The sequence below is a fragment of the Arvicanthis niloticus genome, chromosome 21 (assembly GCF_011762505.2).
Source record: "Arvicanthis niloticus isolate mArvNil1 chromosome 21, mArvNil1.pat.X, whole genome shotgun sequence".
NCBI classification, from domain to species: domain Eukaryota; kingdom Metazoa; phylum Chordata; class Mammalia; order Rodentia; family Muridae; genus Arvicanthis; species Arvicanthis niloticus.
In genome coordinates, this window is record NC_047678.1 from 41391591 (window position 1) to 41408983 (window position 17393).

General features: G+C 48.9%; 1 protein-coding gene across 16 annotated transcripts in view; it reads right to left on the bottom strand.

Moving 5' to 3' along the window:
* Positions 1-17393, bottom strand: part of Ulk4 (unc-51 like kinase 4) — a 290769-nt gene that overhangs the window by 165877 nt on the left and 107499 nt on the right. For all 16 annotated transcript variants that reach the window (XM_076917962.1, XM_034484051.2, XM_076917954.1 and 13 more), the window contains one exon: positions 10555-10603. In XM_076917962.1, coding sequence (XP_076774077.1) covers positions 10555-10603 — 49 coding nt within the window. The remainder of the gene's footprint in view (positions 1-10554; positions 10604-17393) is intronic.

Sequence of the window (17393 nt, forward strand, 5' to 3'; positions counted from 1 at the left end):
AAGATAAAGGGGAAAAATAGTTATAAATTTAACCAAGGAGATGAAGGAGCTGTTTTGAGTTCACTGGGGGATGTGCATGAAAATAAACCCTTCCACACAGGTGTGGAGAAACAGCAGACACAAAATGTCCCCTAATGAGGTCAACTAAATTGACCCTGATGCAATGACTTCACTGATAATGAACACATGTGGGCACGCATATACGCACACTCACATTCAACCAATATTGCTACAGTCAGAACAAAAGAAGAAACCAAGTCCTTAATACAGTTCCATTTTTGAACAAACATATCACACATGTGTAAAATGCCAAGAAGATGCTTCAACCTGTAGGCCAAAAAAATCAGACACCATGTTATGACCCATCAGACTTCCTGTATTGTTTAAACTATGAGAAAGTGTTATTTATGTCACCGAGAATCCAAATCCGAAAGTCTCCTGTTGTTGCTGCCCTGAGAGGCTTTGCACTGTATCTCTGCTCAACTCTGGTACCTCTAATAAATGCCGAACACAACTCCGCTGGCTGCAGCCACTCAGGGATCTTCACTTTCCCATAAATCTCTATTGATTTAAGGCCTCAGTTTTCTGGCTCCTTCTGAGGATCCTTGTGGCTCTTGGTAAATGCCTCAATTCTGCCTTCGCTGCTCAGCCAGAAGAACAGATAGAGCACACAGAAAGGCAGAGCCAGGAATGGCTACTTTCATTCACAAAGTGGCTTCTCACTGCTGAGCTATCGCCTAAGAGGCAGTGCTCTTGAGCTGGAGAGATGACTCAGCAATGGCTGTTCTTCCAGGGGAGCTGGGTTCAATTCCCAGCACCCACATGGCAGCTCACAACTGTCTATACAGTTCCAGGGGGCCTCACACCCTCACTCAGACATACATGCAGGCAAAACACTAAATACATACATAAAAACAAAAAGGCAGGTGCTCTGGTTCCCTCACTCTCTGGGATCTGGTGTGCTGAGGAATTCTGGGAAACAGCTACATTTGGTGGTCACAGCTGAAGAATTTGCAGTTTTACACTACATTTTCCTTCCAGAAGTCTGAACTGGCCACAACTCAGTTAACTTGTTCTACATATCTAAGAGCTGCAGACACCCACAGTTCCATGGGGTATGTGGCTCAGTGGTGCCTCAGAACAGCAAATGCTTTAACATGAGTCTGAAACCAACAGTGGCCAACCCCTGAGCATCCCCAGATGGCGCAGAAGCAGGCAAAAGCACTCGTCAGGCTTGTGCCCATGTGTGAGGACACCATGCTGACCCCTGTGTGAGGACACAATGCTGACCCCCTGTGTGAGGACACCATGCTGACCCCTGTGTGAGGATACCATGCTGACCCTACGTGTGAGGACACCATGCTGACCCTGTGTGAGGACACCATGCTGGCCCTGTGTGAGGACACCATGCTGACCCTATGTGTGAGGACACCATGCTGACCCTACGTGTGAGGACACCATGCTGGCCCTGTGTGAGGACACCATGCTGACCCCTGTATGAGGACACCATGCTGACCCCCTGTATGAGGACACCATGCTGACCCTGTATGAGGACACCATGCTGACCCCCTGTGTGAGGACACCATGCTGACCCTGTATGAGGACACCATGCTGACCCTACGTGTGAGGACACCATGCTGGCCCTGTGTGAGGACACCATGCTGGCCCTGTGTGAGGACACCATGCTGACCCTGTGTGAGGACACCATGCTGGCCCTGTGTGAGGACACTATGCTGACCCTGTGTGAGGACACCATGCTGACCCCCTGTGTGAGGACACCATGCTGACCCCCTGTGTGAGGACACCAAGCTGGCCCTGTGTGAGGACACCAAGCTGGCCCTGTGTGAGGACACCAAGCTGGCCCTGTGTGAGGACACCATGCTGACCCCCTGTGTGAGGACACCATGCTGACCCCCTGTGTGAGGACACCATGCTGACCCCCTGTGTGAGGACACCATGCTGGCCCTGTGTGAGGACACCATGCTGACCCCCTGTGTGAGGACACCATGCTGGCCCTGTGTGAGGACACCATGCTGGCCCTGTGTGAGGACACCATGCTGACCCCCTGTGTGAGGACACCATGCTGACCCTGTGTGAGGACACCATGCTGACCCTGTGTGAGGACACCATGCTGACCCTGTGTGAGGACACCATGCTGGCCCTGTGTGAGGACACCATGCTGAAGAACAACTTCCCAGACTTCACCTCTCAAGAGACAACAATGCAGACAGCAGACAGCTGTCCTGAGAAGCACATGACATCACCAGCCTACTGCTCCTGATGCTTTTCAGCTAACTTAGAGAGAATGAAAAGAGAATATTGCATTTTAACTCAAAGTCATGACCAACACTTAGGACACGTAGGAATGATGGATGACATCGGACCAGCTGTCCACGCTATTATCAAATACCCGAGACAACATAACCTAAAGGGAGGAAGAGCTGGCGTAGGCCCATGCTTCAGTCCCTGGTTACGTAGCTTCACCACTTTCAGCCTGTGATGAGGCAGGTCTGGTAGGGTGAGGAGTGGGGCAGGAGAGAGCAGGGACGCAGGTCAGCATCTCCTTCAAGGGCTTGACTCCAGGCTCTAACTTAAGTCCTACATCTTAAAGGTCCTACCATCCCTCAGTGTCATCAAAGCTTTGAGGGACGTTCCACATCCAAACTATAGCAATGGAAAAACAAGATTATTTTTAACTGGAGATGGAAAAGGTCACCCTTTATGTGTTCTCTGTGAATGGCCAAAGGCATATGAAACTGTCTGCTTTTCTAAATTGTGTAGGATCCAAGGTATTATCTTGTTTAAGGATGCCTTCTCTAAAGCAACTGGCTGATCGCAGGGAAGTCCGTTTCCTAATCCTGTTTACTTGGGCCCATTTGTTCTGCTAATGTGGCTCTACTCAGTACTATGGTCTGTTGCTATTGTGGCCAACTGAACGTCCCCCCACCACTTATCCGCAGATTGAACCCTAGTCATACAAAAGCATTTCCAAATACAAGTTTATAGCCTAAAGAACTGAGCCTGGACCTGTGCAAATCCACCTTCAAATTTCATTTTTAAATTACTGTTGTGGGGGGGGGGGGTATGTGTGATATGGGCACAGATACTACACCTGTCCAAGTCAGAGGACAACTTTTGGGACCCAGCTTCTTCCTCCCACTCTGTTTTGAGACAGAGTCTCTCTTGCTGTTTCTGACACTGTGTGCAAACTCCAGGCTAACTGCCATAAGAGCTTCTGGGTGGTTCTCCTGTCTGTCTCCCATTCTGCCACAGGAGTACTGGGATTACAGATGAAAGCCAATACAAAGTCAGGCTTTTTCTCATGGGCTCCAGGGACCACGCTCACATAGTCAGGCTGGCATGGGGAGTGCTTTTACCTGTGAGCTATCCTGCCAATCCACTTTCACATCAGTAACAGGACATTAGCAGAGGTGGAGTCCTGTATGTAACCAATAGCAATAGGCTATAGTCCCTTTCTGTGAGCCAAAGAAGCCCTAAGCAGCACAAATGGGTTTAAATGAGATGAACCTACTGTGTCTCCAGGTCGACACCCATTTGGGGGTGTTGTCCAAAGGCTCATTCCTAAGCCTTCTGGAATGTTAATACCACCTTGCTTCCTCTGCTGGGAAATTTCTGCCTATCTGCATAGGAGACTCTTATCAAGAGCATGCCACACAAACATCTGGAGTCCTAATGTTCTAAGGAACCTGTACACAGACTCCACGAAGCAATTCACACGAATTAGGACAACCGGAGCTGAGAGATACAGAGGTAAAACCTGCGTGTGCAGGACCCAAACTATTCCTAACACATGGCAGGGCTGCAGCTGGGCCACCTTGACATCCGGGAGATGAAATCCTGTAGGCACCAAGGGCCCATAAAGAAACGCCGTTCTGAAGACAGGGCTGACTCCAGAGATTTACGGTGACTCCCTTCAGTGCAATGCCGGAGAGGAGAGCCGTTAGAACAACATGACCGCCAGGCTCGTGAACTGCTAATCACATTTTTATTGTTCACATTCGCCACTGAAATTGCTTTGCAACTGTTTGTTTTGAAACAGGCGCATAAAATATCATGGCAGCAGTATTTTGGCACATATTGGAAACTCTACCATGAATAAAGATTTTTCTTCCAATAAAATAGAGTTTGCCTATATCGCTTGGCATTAAAATGATTTATTGAAGTAGCCACAACATAAACCACAGAAATAAAATGAGAGATTAGAGTTACAGGAACGTCCAAAGGCGGCTGCTATATCCAAATTCACATTTAAAACACACTTTAATGCAACTTGTAATGCTTTGAAAAGAGACAAAGTAGAAAAAGAACAGCCTCCACTCTGTTCTTCATAGGTTCTGCATTCCACAGCTCACGGCCTTCGGGAAGCCATGCTAACCAGTCCCATCCAGGGCCCTTAGAGATGCAGGCCCAGAAGAGGGGTCAATGGGAACAGGTCCAGCCTCACACACACTGAGACAGGCTGGTCCTCTGACACCACCCAGGATGGCTGCCTGGTACTGACAGTGAAAATGCAGGGCAGGCCAAGTGTGAGGACCTAGATTCGAATCCTTAGATTACACACAAAAACAACAGTGCAGCTATGCACACCTGGAACCTGTGGGACAGAGTCAGGAGGGAGACTCCAGCTTGTGGCTGCCAGCCCAGCTCCAGACTCAGGGAAAAGGCCTTGTCCCAGGGCAGTACGTCAGACAGTGAAAAGCAAGGACACCCTCCTCTGGTATCAACACATATATACCCAGGTTCATAGGTGGAGGTGGGAGTCGCTCTACCATGGGTAGGCCCTGCCAGGGCAGCAGGACCCAGCAGCAGGAGGCAACCATTGGAGAACTCCCTACCCGCCCCATCTCGGTCTCCATGGTGTGACCTGTGTACTGGGCCCTGCAGCTGATGTTCTTTCTCTGTTGTCCTTGTCCTGGGATCCAGCTGTCCTCTGTACTTCTGTCCTACAGTCCATCACTGTGGCTAACCTTACAGGCCCCACTAATGGAGACCTACAGCCAGCACTGTCTGCATCCTCCAGTGGCTGGGGGCCACTGTGATTCCTTTCCAGCAGAGGCTGATGACCTGAAGCTGTCTCAACCAGTCCCAAGCCCAAGGTAAGTGATCTGTCTCTGTCACACATACCTCCTGCAGCACAGACTGTTCTACTCACTCGGAGGCTGCCATATATGTTTTAAGTATGGCTTCCCAAAACCAGTACTAAGCAAACAGCAGAAAGGCCTGCCCGGAAGCATCCAGAGCTACCACTTCATGCCCACTCGTGTCTGCACATTCCACTTGCCCTATTCAGCTGACCCTCCCTCTCTCTACCTAGAATCCCTTTCCTTCCCCCAGAACAGCTCTTCCTTCACCCCTCAATCCCTTCCAAGGTCAGTTTGAGAGATACCCTGACACACATACACACACACACACACACACACACACACACACACAAAGCACACCCTTTCCGCTGAGGTGGAAGCTTCTCTCTCACCCTCTGTTTGGCTTTTTTTCTGTGGTATGGTGAAATCCCAGGATACAGAAACCTCAAGAAGGAGGGGCCAATTGCAGCTCATAGCTCTAAGAAACTGGCATATGGTGCAGCTGGTCACATGACCCCCAGAGAGAAAGAAGGGAGCAAAGCATGCATGCCGGCTCTCCGCCCGCTCCCTCCATCTTACAGTCCTGGGTGCCTGCCACAGAGAAGAAGCCAGCAACTCCTGCCCACCAGAAGAGGGGGTTGGAAGAGTAACAGGCCAGTGGAAAGTCACCCTGACTCTGGCCTGTCCCAGAACAGGGACTTGGAAATCCCCACCCCATGACTCAGGGTCAATGGTGAAGCATATTTTTCCACTAGCTCACTGGCCATGCTCCTAAGACCCTATAAAAGCCCCTCCCCCTTCCTCCCAGCCCCTGCTGTCTCTGTTCCTGCTCAGAGGCAGGCACTGTTCTGTGTTTGTCTCCAATAAGTTTCTTGTGTGAGGTTTGTTGCATGTGACTTTGTGGCATTCCTTGACTCCCGATTGCCAAGATACCCGTGTACCAGAAAACTCTTTTCAATGGGAGTGCTTACCAAGGAAAACATGCCCTGTGGGCACAAGGAACTCTGGGAAGGAAGAACAAAGCTACAAGGTGCAAAGCCCATACGCAGGCTTTAACCACAGACAGCTGTGGGCAGAGTGAAGAGAAGGGTCACCCAGAGCCGCCAGCTCAGGTCACTGTAGGCTGCCATGCTATGAATCAAGGGTGTGCTGCTCTCTTGCTGATGGGTAACAGCATTTGCACAGGGTCCCTCACCATCTTCCTACTGGGCCTTGTTCAGATCTTACTGTTACGGTAATTATTTAAAATGGCAGCATTCAATCAGGCTTTTCTTAATCAGCCGCCATGTTCCCGACTAGCCTAGGCCTGCGGACGCGGACAGAGCCAGTCTTACCGCTGTTCGCTGCTGCTCAGCTCAGGCCATCCGCTTAAGCCGCCAGCTCAGGTGGCCAGAGACACCGGCCCTGCCACCCACAAGACGCCAGGGTGGGAGACGGCTCTGCCAATCTTCCACGCTCTCTCTACAAGGTTGGGCTGAGCCCAGACCATCCCGCCATTCACACGGTACCCGGTATGAATGAGACTCTAATGCTTAATGGTTAACCAAAGGCTTTATATGTTTGGTAATGCTCAATAACAAGATGCCCACACAATCAGAGGTGTAACCCAATACCCAACCTAGATATATCAACTACCTTTGACTGCGAGAGACAGGTGCACATCTGTTTCCATGTTCTTCGCTCTCTTTCTCTCTCTCCTCTCTCTCCTAGTTCCTCCTCTTCCTTCTCCTTTTCTTCTCCTCTTCCTCTCCTCACTCCTCCTACCTTAGCTCCTCCCAACTTGTGGGAAAATATCCCACTACACTTAACGCTGACAGAGGTTGCCACACACAGGCCACATGCTACACACGGGCCCTCAGACTCAGAATCAAGCCACACTGAGGTATGTGCTATTTCCTTAACTCCAGGAACAGGCCGGTTGTGAAGTGCACAGGTATTTTATCAGACACTCAGGGAGAAAAATATCACAATTCAACTCAGAGTTCTTACCTTTCACTTCCAAACTTCTGCAATACATTTATGCAAAGGGAATAAACATGAGATAAATTGTTGACGGCTGTGACACCCAGGTCACCTGGCTGACAGCAACTGTGAAGGGCCACAGGTTTGGAAGGTTTGCTTCTGTTTAGAAACATCAAGATACAGATGTGTGCTTCACACATCAGGGATAGCCAGTGAGTGGAATCCCAAGAGGAAGGGGTGTGTCCACAGAGATTGCTACAGACAATTGGCACTGGTTACTATGTGTGCTAATGAGGACAGGTTATTTGACTAAAGACAGACAGAAGCAGAGTAGGAATTGATTAACTGTCCTTCAAGGACATCAAAGTCTGACCTTGTAAAAGCAGCTGATTTCACTCGTTTATTCTTTACTCAGCAGAGGCAGATCCTCTCTAAATAATACCACGGGCCAGCAAGACGGCTCAGTGGGCGAAGGTACTTGCGGCCAAAGCCCAATGACTCAAGTTCGGTCCCCAGAACTAACAGGATGGAAGTTGTCATCTGACCGCTGCACACAAGTAAATATAAAATTTACAAACAATATCCACCAAGGAACCTAACACAGAATGTCCTCTTGGATTCAGAGCATTGCACTAGCAGTGGTGCAGGGTGCAGGACTCAGTTCCTAGTGTGAAGAGCCGGTTCCACCCTCACTCCCTGTGGGGGAGAGCGTGGGACAGCCAGGCTTAAACAGTGGTGCGAGCATTAAGTAAATGCTCACCGCTGCTGATCATGAAGGTGCAGCACATCACCTGCCGGGATTTCCTGCTGAAATTTTAGACATGGAGATGGCCGTGAACGGACAGAATAAAAGTATCTATTACTCTGCTAACTGAACACAGTAGCGAAGGCCCTCAGATCCGTCCCTCCCTGCCCACAAGCTTGTGCCTCTCTCGGTCCTTGTTGGAGAAGTTCCTTTGCACAGTGTATAAAGCAGCAGCTCAGAACTGTCAACGTGCAGAGTATCTGTGGACCCTGCAGCCAGAAAGGGACATGTCTGTCATGCCCACCTGCCCCCAAGCCTCAGAGACCATCATGGAGGAGGGGCTTAACGGACTGAAAAAGCCAGAGGTAGGGGACTGGGTGAAAGTGATTTCAGAACACACAAAGCTACTGTGCTCACTCACTCACTCACTACAGTGGTGGCTGCCTGCACAAGATGTGTGCAAGAACAAGCCACTCAGCACTGCAGCGTGAGCTAGCTGCAGCGGATGGCTGCTGGAAGAAAAAAACAGGAGTTCTAGGAAGGTGGCTCCTTGTGGGTTGGCCATGGCCCCATGTATGGTCCCAAACCCATGAGCACATGGCCAGTATGAACTGGACCCGGAGGATTCTTGAGAAAAACAGAAACAAAATCATGAAGTTGGGAGAGCCTGGGGATTGGGAGGTGAGGACAGGTGCAGTTAGGGGTGAGTAAGATCACAGTGTGTTGTATACATGTATGAAAAAGCACTCTATTATTTTTACAGTAATGGGCATCTTGCTTTCATGGCCCCCAGTTTTGATCTGGAATGCATCCTCACACAGATGATAGCACAAGACTCTCACACACACTTTCACGTGGGAGTAGAGTGCAGGTGATGGGATGCTCTTGCCACACACCCCCATCTGCAGCACGGACACCCTCCACCATGTTTGCTGGGGAAGCCGGCCGTGCTGACCTCCCAGCCTCCCATGGCAAACTCCTGAGGCAGGACGTTTACATTTCCAAATGACGAACAAGTGAGGCTTTCCCACGGGGCATATGGTTTCATGAAGGATGAGAACTTTTTGTCAGTCACCAAGAGAACTGAGCCACCCATATCAGGGACCCACGGTTGTCACAGCATCTACCAGGAAGGCCTGCCTAGCTCTGGAGCCTCTGTGTCACTGCCTTCTCCACATGCCAAACGTGGCTCTGGAACCCTTCACTTCCCACACTGTGACCAACTTTTATGGCCCAACTCAGCTGTTTTCCGCATCCACTGTCCTCCAAAGCAAGACCAATTCAAGTGTGTAACAAGTAGCAAGGAATGCCTGTACTCTGAGAGTGGAGAGATGCCAGCCTGGGGACCTAGTGACCTAGGAAACGGACTCAAAGGAGAGGCATCTCTCTCTTCACAGTTTCAGTTTTTGTCTATAGTATCAGGAACTGCCTGATGGAGAAACTGCCATGGTTGGCAGGACACAGACTTGGAGGCCAGCATGATATGCACACTCCCATTGCACCCCTCACACCTCCCAATGGTCTTCCCAAGTTCTGAATCCATCCATGGATTGCACTCTCTACTGTGCCACAGCCTCGTGACCCAACTGTGTCTGGAAACACTTCACCAACACACTCAGAGGTGACTTCCCTGACTCAGCCCAAGCAGGCTGCCAATCAACAGTAACCGTCGCAAGAGGTGTACACAGGGCCGTGGCAACCCAAGCAAGTCCCGCTCAGCAGCTTCAGAAGGCTTATCTTCTCCCTCTCCTCTCTCCTGATGCCACCTCTAGACCTCCTTCCTGCTCTCTGAGCAATTCCTCTAACCTTGTACACCACACACTCCATGTGGATCTTGACATCTGGCCCCCACAGCTGGGCTTGATAACACATCTAGGAGGTGGAGCATCTGTATCTCTCCCTCCCCCTGGGGGGCTCCACAAAGCCTGTTCCTTGCCTTCCCACCTTCTGTCCTGTGGGGTCACAGCAAGACCCTCCCACAAGCCTTAGCCTTCAGAACAGTGACGAGTGGACAGTGTGTAGTGTTTTTTCTTTAGCATCAGAGACAGACGTGCTCCCCCGCCACCACTCCTCCCAGACGGGAGCTTGGGTCTGAGGCACATTTGATTGGCCATTGCTTTTTCTACACAGGCTCACAGTTTGCAGGCATATTTGAAATGAATGAGGGAAGCTCCCTCCCTCCCTCCCTCCCTCCCTCCCTCCCTCCCTCCCTCCCTCTCTTCCTCCCTCCCTCCCTCCCCATGTTTTGTTGTCATTGAGCTATGCAGGCTAGGGTGCTGGTCAAAAGGGAACTTGTTCATGGCTGACAACACTCCTGTACTCTGAGTGGCAGATTGCTAGAGTCTAAGGAGATTTTCAGAGGCAAAGGAAGCCAGCGCTGGGCTCCATTTCATTTTTCTCCCACAGGGTGGGTAGTGTTCATTTAAGATGCATGTCCTTTGCTGAGGAAAGGAAGCTAAGCTGTTCTGAGTTCTGAGGAAGACAAGTGTGTGCTGGCTGATCTGGCCTACTGACATTCATGCTGAGGGGAAGAAGGTGTGCACACAAGTGCAGCAGGAAGGAAGGAAGGAAGGAAGGAAGGAAGGAAGGAAGGAAGGAAGGAAGGAAGGAAAAAATGAAAGGAAGGGAAGGAGGGAGGGAGGGAGGGAAGGAGGGCTAGCTAGAGGGACAATCATACAATTCACCCTGAAACTTTAAAACTTGAAATGTTCACTTGAATTCCAAAAGACATACTTGCAATCTTACCAGAATTACTTCAAAAATGAGCGGCACCAGTTTGCTTTCTTCCACAAGCCTATAAGGGGAGGGAAAGGGAGGGGGTTAGTACATGTATGACGATATAAATTTAAACTGCTACCCTAAGAGGGTGGAATGAAACCCCCATGCCTAACTGCTTAATCTCTGATGGAAAAAGTCTAACTGGATACATTCAACTCTAGCAATTAAACACAAATATGAGGCATCTCCATAATGATCAGCTCAGCCTAATTGATATTTTAATGTAAAAATTAATTAAAATTCACAATTATTCTGAAGACAACCAACCAAGGTAATACTGGGTGAAATACCGTAACTGGTGTACACTGCGCACAGAACCACTGGGTGAAACACTGTTACCAGCACACAGCGCACAGAACCGCTGGCATGTGAAGGTGTCACTTTTTTAAATCTCTGCCTTGTTAGCTTCTTCCCAACATAAATAAATTAATGCACAATGAATTTTAATGGCCTTCAATTTTTAAAAAATTGGACACCAATCACCCAGTCTACTCTAGGCACTTTCTTCAAATCTGGTTATAAATTATCATCAGTTATAAGAGAATAATTATTTCATGAAATTTTAGAGAAAAATCGCCTTGATGGAACCAGAGTCATCCAAGTAGGCCAGTTTTTATTAAGCTTGATAATCTGGGGATGGGGCACAGCTCAGTGGGAGAAACTTCACCCCAATGCTACAAAAAGTAATTTTAAGGACAAACAAGGCAAACAGTGTCAGGCCAGAGAGTAGTGAATACTGGGCTCTGCACAGCCTCTCGGTCTCTATGGCAACCACAGCTGAGCTGCAGTGATGTGAGGGCAGCTGTAAGAATGCCAAGGCATGGCTGTATACCAATAAAACTTTATCCTCCAAATGGGTTTGGTTAACAATGATCACATTTGGCTGCTGGAGAGATGGCTCAGCGATTAACAGCACACACTACTCTGGCAGAGAAGGCAGGCTCAGTTCTCAGCACCTACCCTGGGTGGCTCACAACCATCTTTAACTTCAGGAGATTCAGTCCCTTCTTTCTGGTCTCTGCAGACATCTGTGGATGCATGCGAACACATGGACACGCACACATGCACATGGACACATTCTTAAAATAATAAAAGTAAATCTCAAAAGAAAGCATGTTCTTTTTAAATGTCTTGTTGGAGTTGATTCTGTAGGATAAGACAAGCACATTGCCTCTGTTGGAGATGTGCTCTTGAAAGGGTTAAAATTTTTCAGAAACTCCTAGCAGGCTGAGCAGAACCAAGAGTGCAGGTCAGCTTGGTCGTGAGCTCTGTGTTTCAGGAACTTGGCTGGCCACAAGATAGATGGTTGATTACGAATAGGATCTTTGAGAATAGCCTATACAAAATGTTCCCCATGACTATTCCTTGGACCCTGTCACAAACTGAATAATGAGCTGGGACTTTCCACAGGTACTCTCCAATAACACTCCTTCACTCCCCCTGGGTTGTGTTTTCCCCCCTGGGTTGTGGTTTCCCCCTTGAGTTGTGGTTTTCGGCTTTAAATTCTCTCTGTCTCCAAAGCCCAGGGGTCAGACCCTATTGCCCCTGCATGGGCTACGGATCTTGACCTCAACATGTTGATCGAAATATACCTCTTGCTGATTGCATCAAGTTAGGTGTCTTGTGAGTTATTGGGTGGCCTGAGGCTTGGGTGAGGTCCTCCCTTCATGGGGGCCTTACATTCTCTGTTGTCTGTGTCACAGACAACACCAGGCAGACAGAAACAGGGCTGTAGCCTCTGGCCTCCCAGAAGCTTGTCTGTCTGTGATAACACACAGATAAAAGAGGGCATCGCAGTGCTCACAGACACGTGTGAAGGGAATGTGAAACATGGGCTTCCTGGGAGGAAACACAGAAGTGAGGATGACCACCATTCCCCATGGGGTATCTGTAGTCCTGAGCAGCAACAGCCTGAGTGCCCTTCAGAGAACAGAAGCACAGAAGTGTGACCTGGGCCTGTGTTGGAACGCCAGTCAGCAAAGGAAAGGACAGAAGCTGTCACTGGGGATGATGATTGCTGGTTGTCATTCTAAATAAAATGAAGCAGGCACAGAAACATACTTCAGGAGGCTGGATATGGTGGCACACAAACATAGAATTCCAGCTCTGGGGAAGCTGAAGCGGGAGGCTCATGAGTTCAAGGCCATCCTGATCTACACAGTGAATTCAAGGCTAGCCTGAGCTACAGACAAAGATGCCATATTCAATAAAGAAAAGAAAACACTAGGAGATCCCACTTATACATGGACTCTAATGAGTCAAATGCAAAGACAGAGAGAGCAGGGGCCAGGCTAACCAACCACTTTGTGATTGGATGGGAGTCCAACCGTCACATAAGGAAATTCATGCCCAGTACTGTGATCCTGGTCAAAAGCCCATGGCTGGAGAGGTCACAGGCCATAGAAGGGGAACCTATCTTAACTGTTTTGCTAAATGGCCATGGTGTCTAATGTCTTCTAAACCTTTATGTTTATACCCATCGAGTGCTGGGAAGTCTTGGCCAGAGAAGCTTCTCTCCACAGAGGGCAGCCATTAATGTAGATTCACGACTGGTCAAAGGCTGAGGAGTGACTGCTGAGTTTATAGCTCTAAATGAGCATCTATATCAAAGCCCTGAACTCAGGGAAGACAGCAGACGAGGCAGGTGGGATGGGTGGGAGTGGAGTGTGGAGTGGAGCACAGGCGGAACCCTGTGAAACACTGTCTCCCAGATGTGCTGGTGCCTATGCACTTATGAACCCACTGCAGCCATGGTTATCAGCACGAGACCAAGCTCGGTCAACTTCTAGCGTGCGCTGGGGAGAGGCTCACGAGGCGCCTCCCCTGGGCATAGTCACTGGCAGCAAGTCAGTTCTGCTGGGGAGGAGGATCCCCTTTTCTGTCCAGTGTGGCTACTGGAAGGTTGCCACGCTCGGGTAGACAACCCCACACCCCTCCAGGCATGCAGCACCGATCGGAATCACTGTATTACACAGAACAAGAGGATGTGAGGTGAGAGGGGGTATACTGGGGGGGGGGGGGATGCTGGCGGGGGAGGGGAACGGGGATGGATATGATCAAGATACATTACAGACGTGCCAACTGCCATACCAGAAGCAAAGCAAACAAAACATAAACAAGAAAAAAACTCAAAATAAATAAGTTTCTAAAATTAATCCCTCCTCCCTTAAGTTGCCTCTGTCAGGGGCTGTGTCAACGACGAGAGCAGAAGCAAGATACATGAGGCAACGGCCTGAGACCACAAACCAACTCATCCCAGCCAGGACATATCCTCCCCTAGGGGCTCCTCTACCCATGTCTCTTTCTCAGACATCTGCACTGTCACTTGCTCCAGTCCCTCCCCTTGAATCAAGACAGGTAGTGATTGCTTTGACCCATAAGGTGGCATAAAACTGATAATGTACAATTTCTGCTTCTGTTCATGTGTTTTTCAGGATTTCTTTATAAAAATGTCATTGTTGTGGTATTTTAGGGAAACATGTAACTACTGCAAATGTGGTTACATAAAAGAACCATTTTTCAAAGTCCACAGGCTCTGTGGGCCAGAAATTTGGTCTTGCCTTTGGCCCCCCAGTGATTGAGGTCACAGCTGGGAAGACAGGGGATGGGGTATCTAGGAGAGTTGAAGGTGTGGGAAGGAACCCCACTCATACGCCTTTGTACCTGGGGCAATTTAAAAAACTTTTGGTTCACTCTATTTGCTGGGGCATCTAACATTGGCCCCCTCTACATGACCTGGACATTCCCAGCATAGTGGATGAGAACCAAGAGCCAGTGTCCAATCAGTGAGTCTGGATGAGGAGGTTCAAAGGAACCTGATGGACATCGCAGACTGAGTGAGAGAAGCCAGAGTAGACCTCCTGCTGGTAGAGTGACATAGCCTGTTACAGTGGATTCCAAGTAGGAAAGGTCCGTGTTGCCATCTTTGTAGAACACAAGCTTCTACATTATCCATCTGTGACAAGTAGAGAAATTCCTCAGTCTGAGTAGCAGCAGTTCACAGAAAGAGAGACAGATGACCCATGAGGGACTATAGTCACACAACAGCTTGTCGCCAACTAACAGCTTACAGATATCCAGCTATGGGCTCAATGTTGTCTGGACATGTAGTTGGCTATGCATGCCTGGGACATCCTCTCAAGAGGATCATGAAGCCAGGATCAAGGTGTGCCCGGAAGTGCTCTAGTCTGGAGGCCACGTACAGGGGAGATCCATTTCTAATCTTCTCACTGTTAGCAGAGGTCAGATCTCTACAGGAGGACTCAGGTTCCCATATGCTTGGTGACTACCAGCTAAAGACTCACTCAGCTTCTACTACAATTAAGGTTTAATTTAGGGTGAGGGTCTGGGCCCAAAGACTTCCAATAGGTTCACCCACCCTTCCCCTATATGCCAATCAAAGAGATAATTAAGAGTGAAAAGCAAAGAAAGGTGATTTATTCAATGTGGCGATGTTGGGAAGAGGAACAAATACAGTGATCCAGAGATTCCCACATCCATCTTCAGGGTCCTGACACAAGACCTGGGTTTAAATAGACAGCAAGCCATATGTAGAGCTAAGCAGTCCTGGTCAGTGTGGTCCCACACATCTTTGCTGTCTAGGCCCCATCTCCCTGGCACGGCGGTCCAGCAAGTGGCTGAACTGTATGTGATCACTTGCTGGAGGCAGGTTCAAGTCTGTCTTCTTGCTGTTGTCAGGGCTCAGCCTTTCCCTTCCCAGGCATGAGATCTCTGAGCCCCACTGTCTCCAAAGTCTGGCGGAACAAAGATCTGTCTAGAGTCATCTTCCAAAATTTACCCCACAGTCCTTGCCATGTGGTCCCCTCCATCTCCAAAGGCAGTAAAGGATGCATCCCAGTGTGTCCAGTCTTCTACAAGCTTTAAATCTCACTGACCTAACCCTCAGCTCTGGACCAGATTTGAAGGGCCTGTATGCTGGGACCGTCTCTACATTTTAAGGTCATCTAATTTGTGGTCTTAATTATACCTGCAATAACCCTATACCACAGCATTAAATTACTGTGGAAATGACAAATGGACAAGGGGGAGGCATCTTCCAGGGACTGGGACACTCCAGGCCTGTCCTGGAATGCTATGGACCTCAGACTTGATCTTGCCCCACCTCAGCTCCACCACACTTCTGCCTCCTTTTAAAAGAACAATACCAAAGTCATTCATCCTCTGGAGAAGTTTGTCTTATGCTTTTAGTCCATCTGCGTGCACACTGAGCTGGAGGTGCACATATTGAACTGGGGGTGCACACATTGAGTTGGGGGTGCATACTCTGAGTTGGGGTGCACACCCTGAGCTGGAGGTGCACACACTGAACTGGAGGTGCACACCCTGAGTTGGGGGTGCACACCCTGAGCTGGAGGTACATACCCTGAGCTGGGGGTGCTCACACTGAGCTGGGGGTACCCACACTGAGCTGGGGGTGCTCACACTGAGCTGGGGGTGCTCACACTGAGCTGATGGCACATATCCAGCTGAGGCACCCCAACAATGCTGGTTAGGAGTTTTAGATTTTATATTTATTCTGACTGAAGTAGTTGACTATAAACAAAACTTTTTCATTTATATAATTTACCAGTCTAGTGGGCCAGTGACAGTCATTTTAAATTAAAAGTCTCCGACATCAAGCTGCATTTCAAATTATTTGTTCAGTGAGTCAGCTTCAAAATGAAATGGCTTTTTGGTGTTTAGTTACAGGATGATGTGTCATCTACCCTGAAAGCAATGATGTTTGTGGTATTTCTCCTTTACACGTCTGCTTTTTCCTGCCATGCTTCCTAATGCACTTGCAGAGGGCTGCAGGAGTCTCACCAAGAAGTGTGTGTGTGTGTGTGCACATGTGTGTGTATGATATATTTTTCACATACATACACAAATATGCCAGGGTTGAAGTTTCCACAGTTTTAACACACATGTTTATCTTGCAAAAACCCAAAGAATTCATGCTGAGCAGGACACTTCTTCCCTGAGGATACTCTCACCCCACTGGATGCAAACACACAGACATGACTTGCTCGGGCCATAGGTTTGACTGCTCCATCCTCTGAGAAAGCCTTAGAACTAAGTTACAGTGTCAGTCTATGGTGGAATACAATTTTCACACAGAACTCTCCCATTGCCCAAGATGGTTGTGGAAAGGGTAACAATTTTCACAAGGGAATGTCTGGTCAGGTTTAAGTGTCTTCCAATAGGAGGGACATTTGAGGGGAAACAGGAAGTCTGTTAACAACCTAGTAACACACTTCTGACCCACGTCTGCTTAGTGAACTGAGACCACAGGCTGGCTCTCTCATCACACACACTGAGGGAGAAAGGGAAGCTGTCGACAAGATGGCTTCTGCACAGCAGCAGTGCTCTCTCTCTCTCTCTCTCTCTCTCTCTCTCTCTCTCTCTCTCTGATTCAGTTTATTTCATGAAATGTAGGAGTTAGGGGTTTGAAATCCACTTGCCTTTGTGGTTAGGTGAATGCTTCTGCCTTTTCTCACCATCCATTTGAGCATGGATCTCATGCCTACCATGCACTGTGCACAAGGATGAGAGAGAGAGAGGTGCTGACTGCTGCAAGTGCTGAGGCACGTCACTACAGTCAGGGTCCTAGGGAAGGGACCACGGTGATTCTTCTATTCAAAGGGCACAGCGAGGAAAAAAAAAAAAAAAAAAAAAGAGCAGCCAACAGTGACGACAGCACTGGAAAGCACTGAGTCCTTTGCTCTAGGCACAAACATGTGAAGGGGGTGAAGAGAAACGACACAAAAGCAGACTGCAGCCAGGAGAGCGGCGGAAGATGTAGGAGG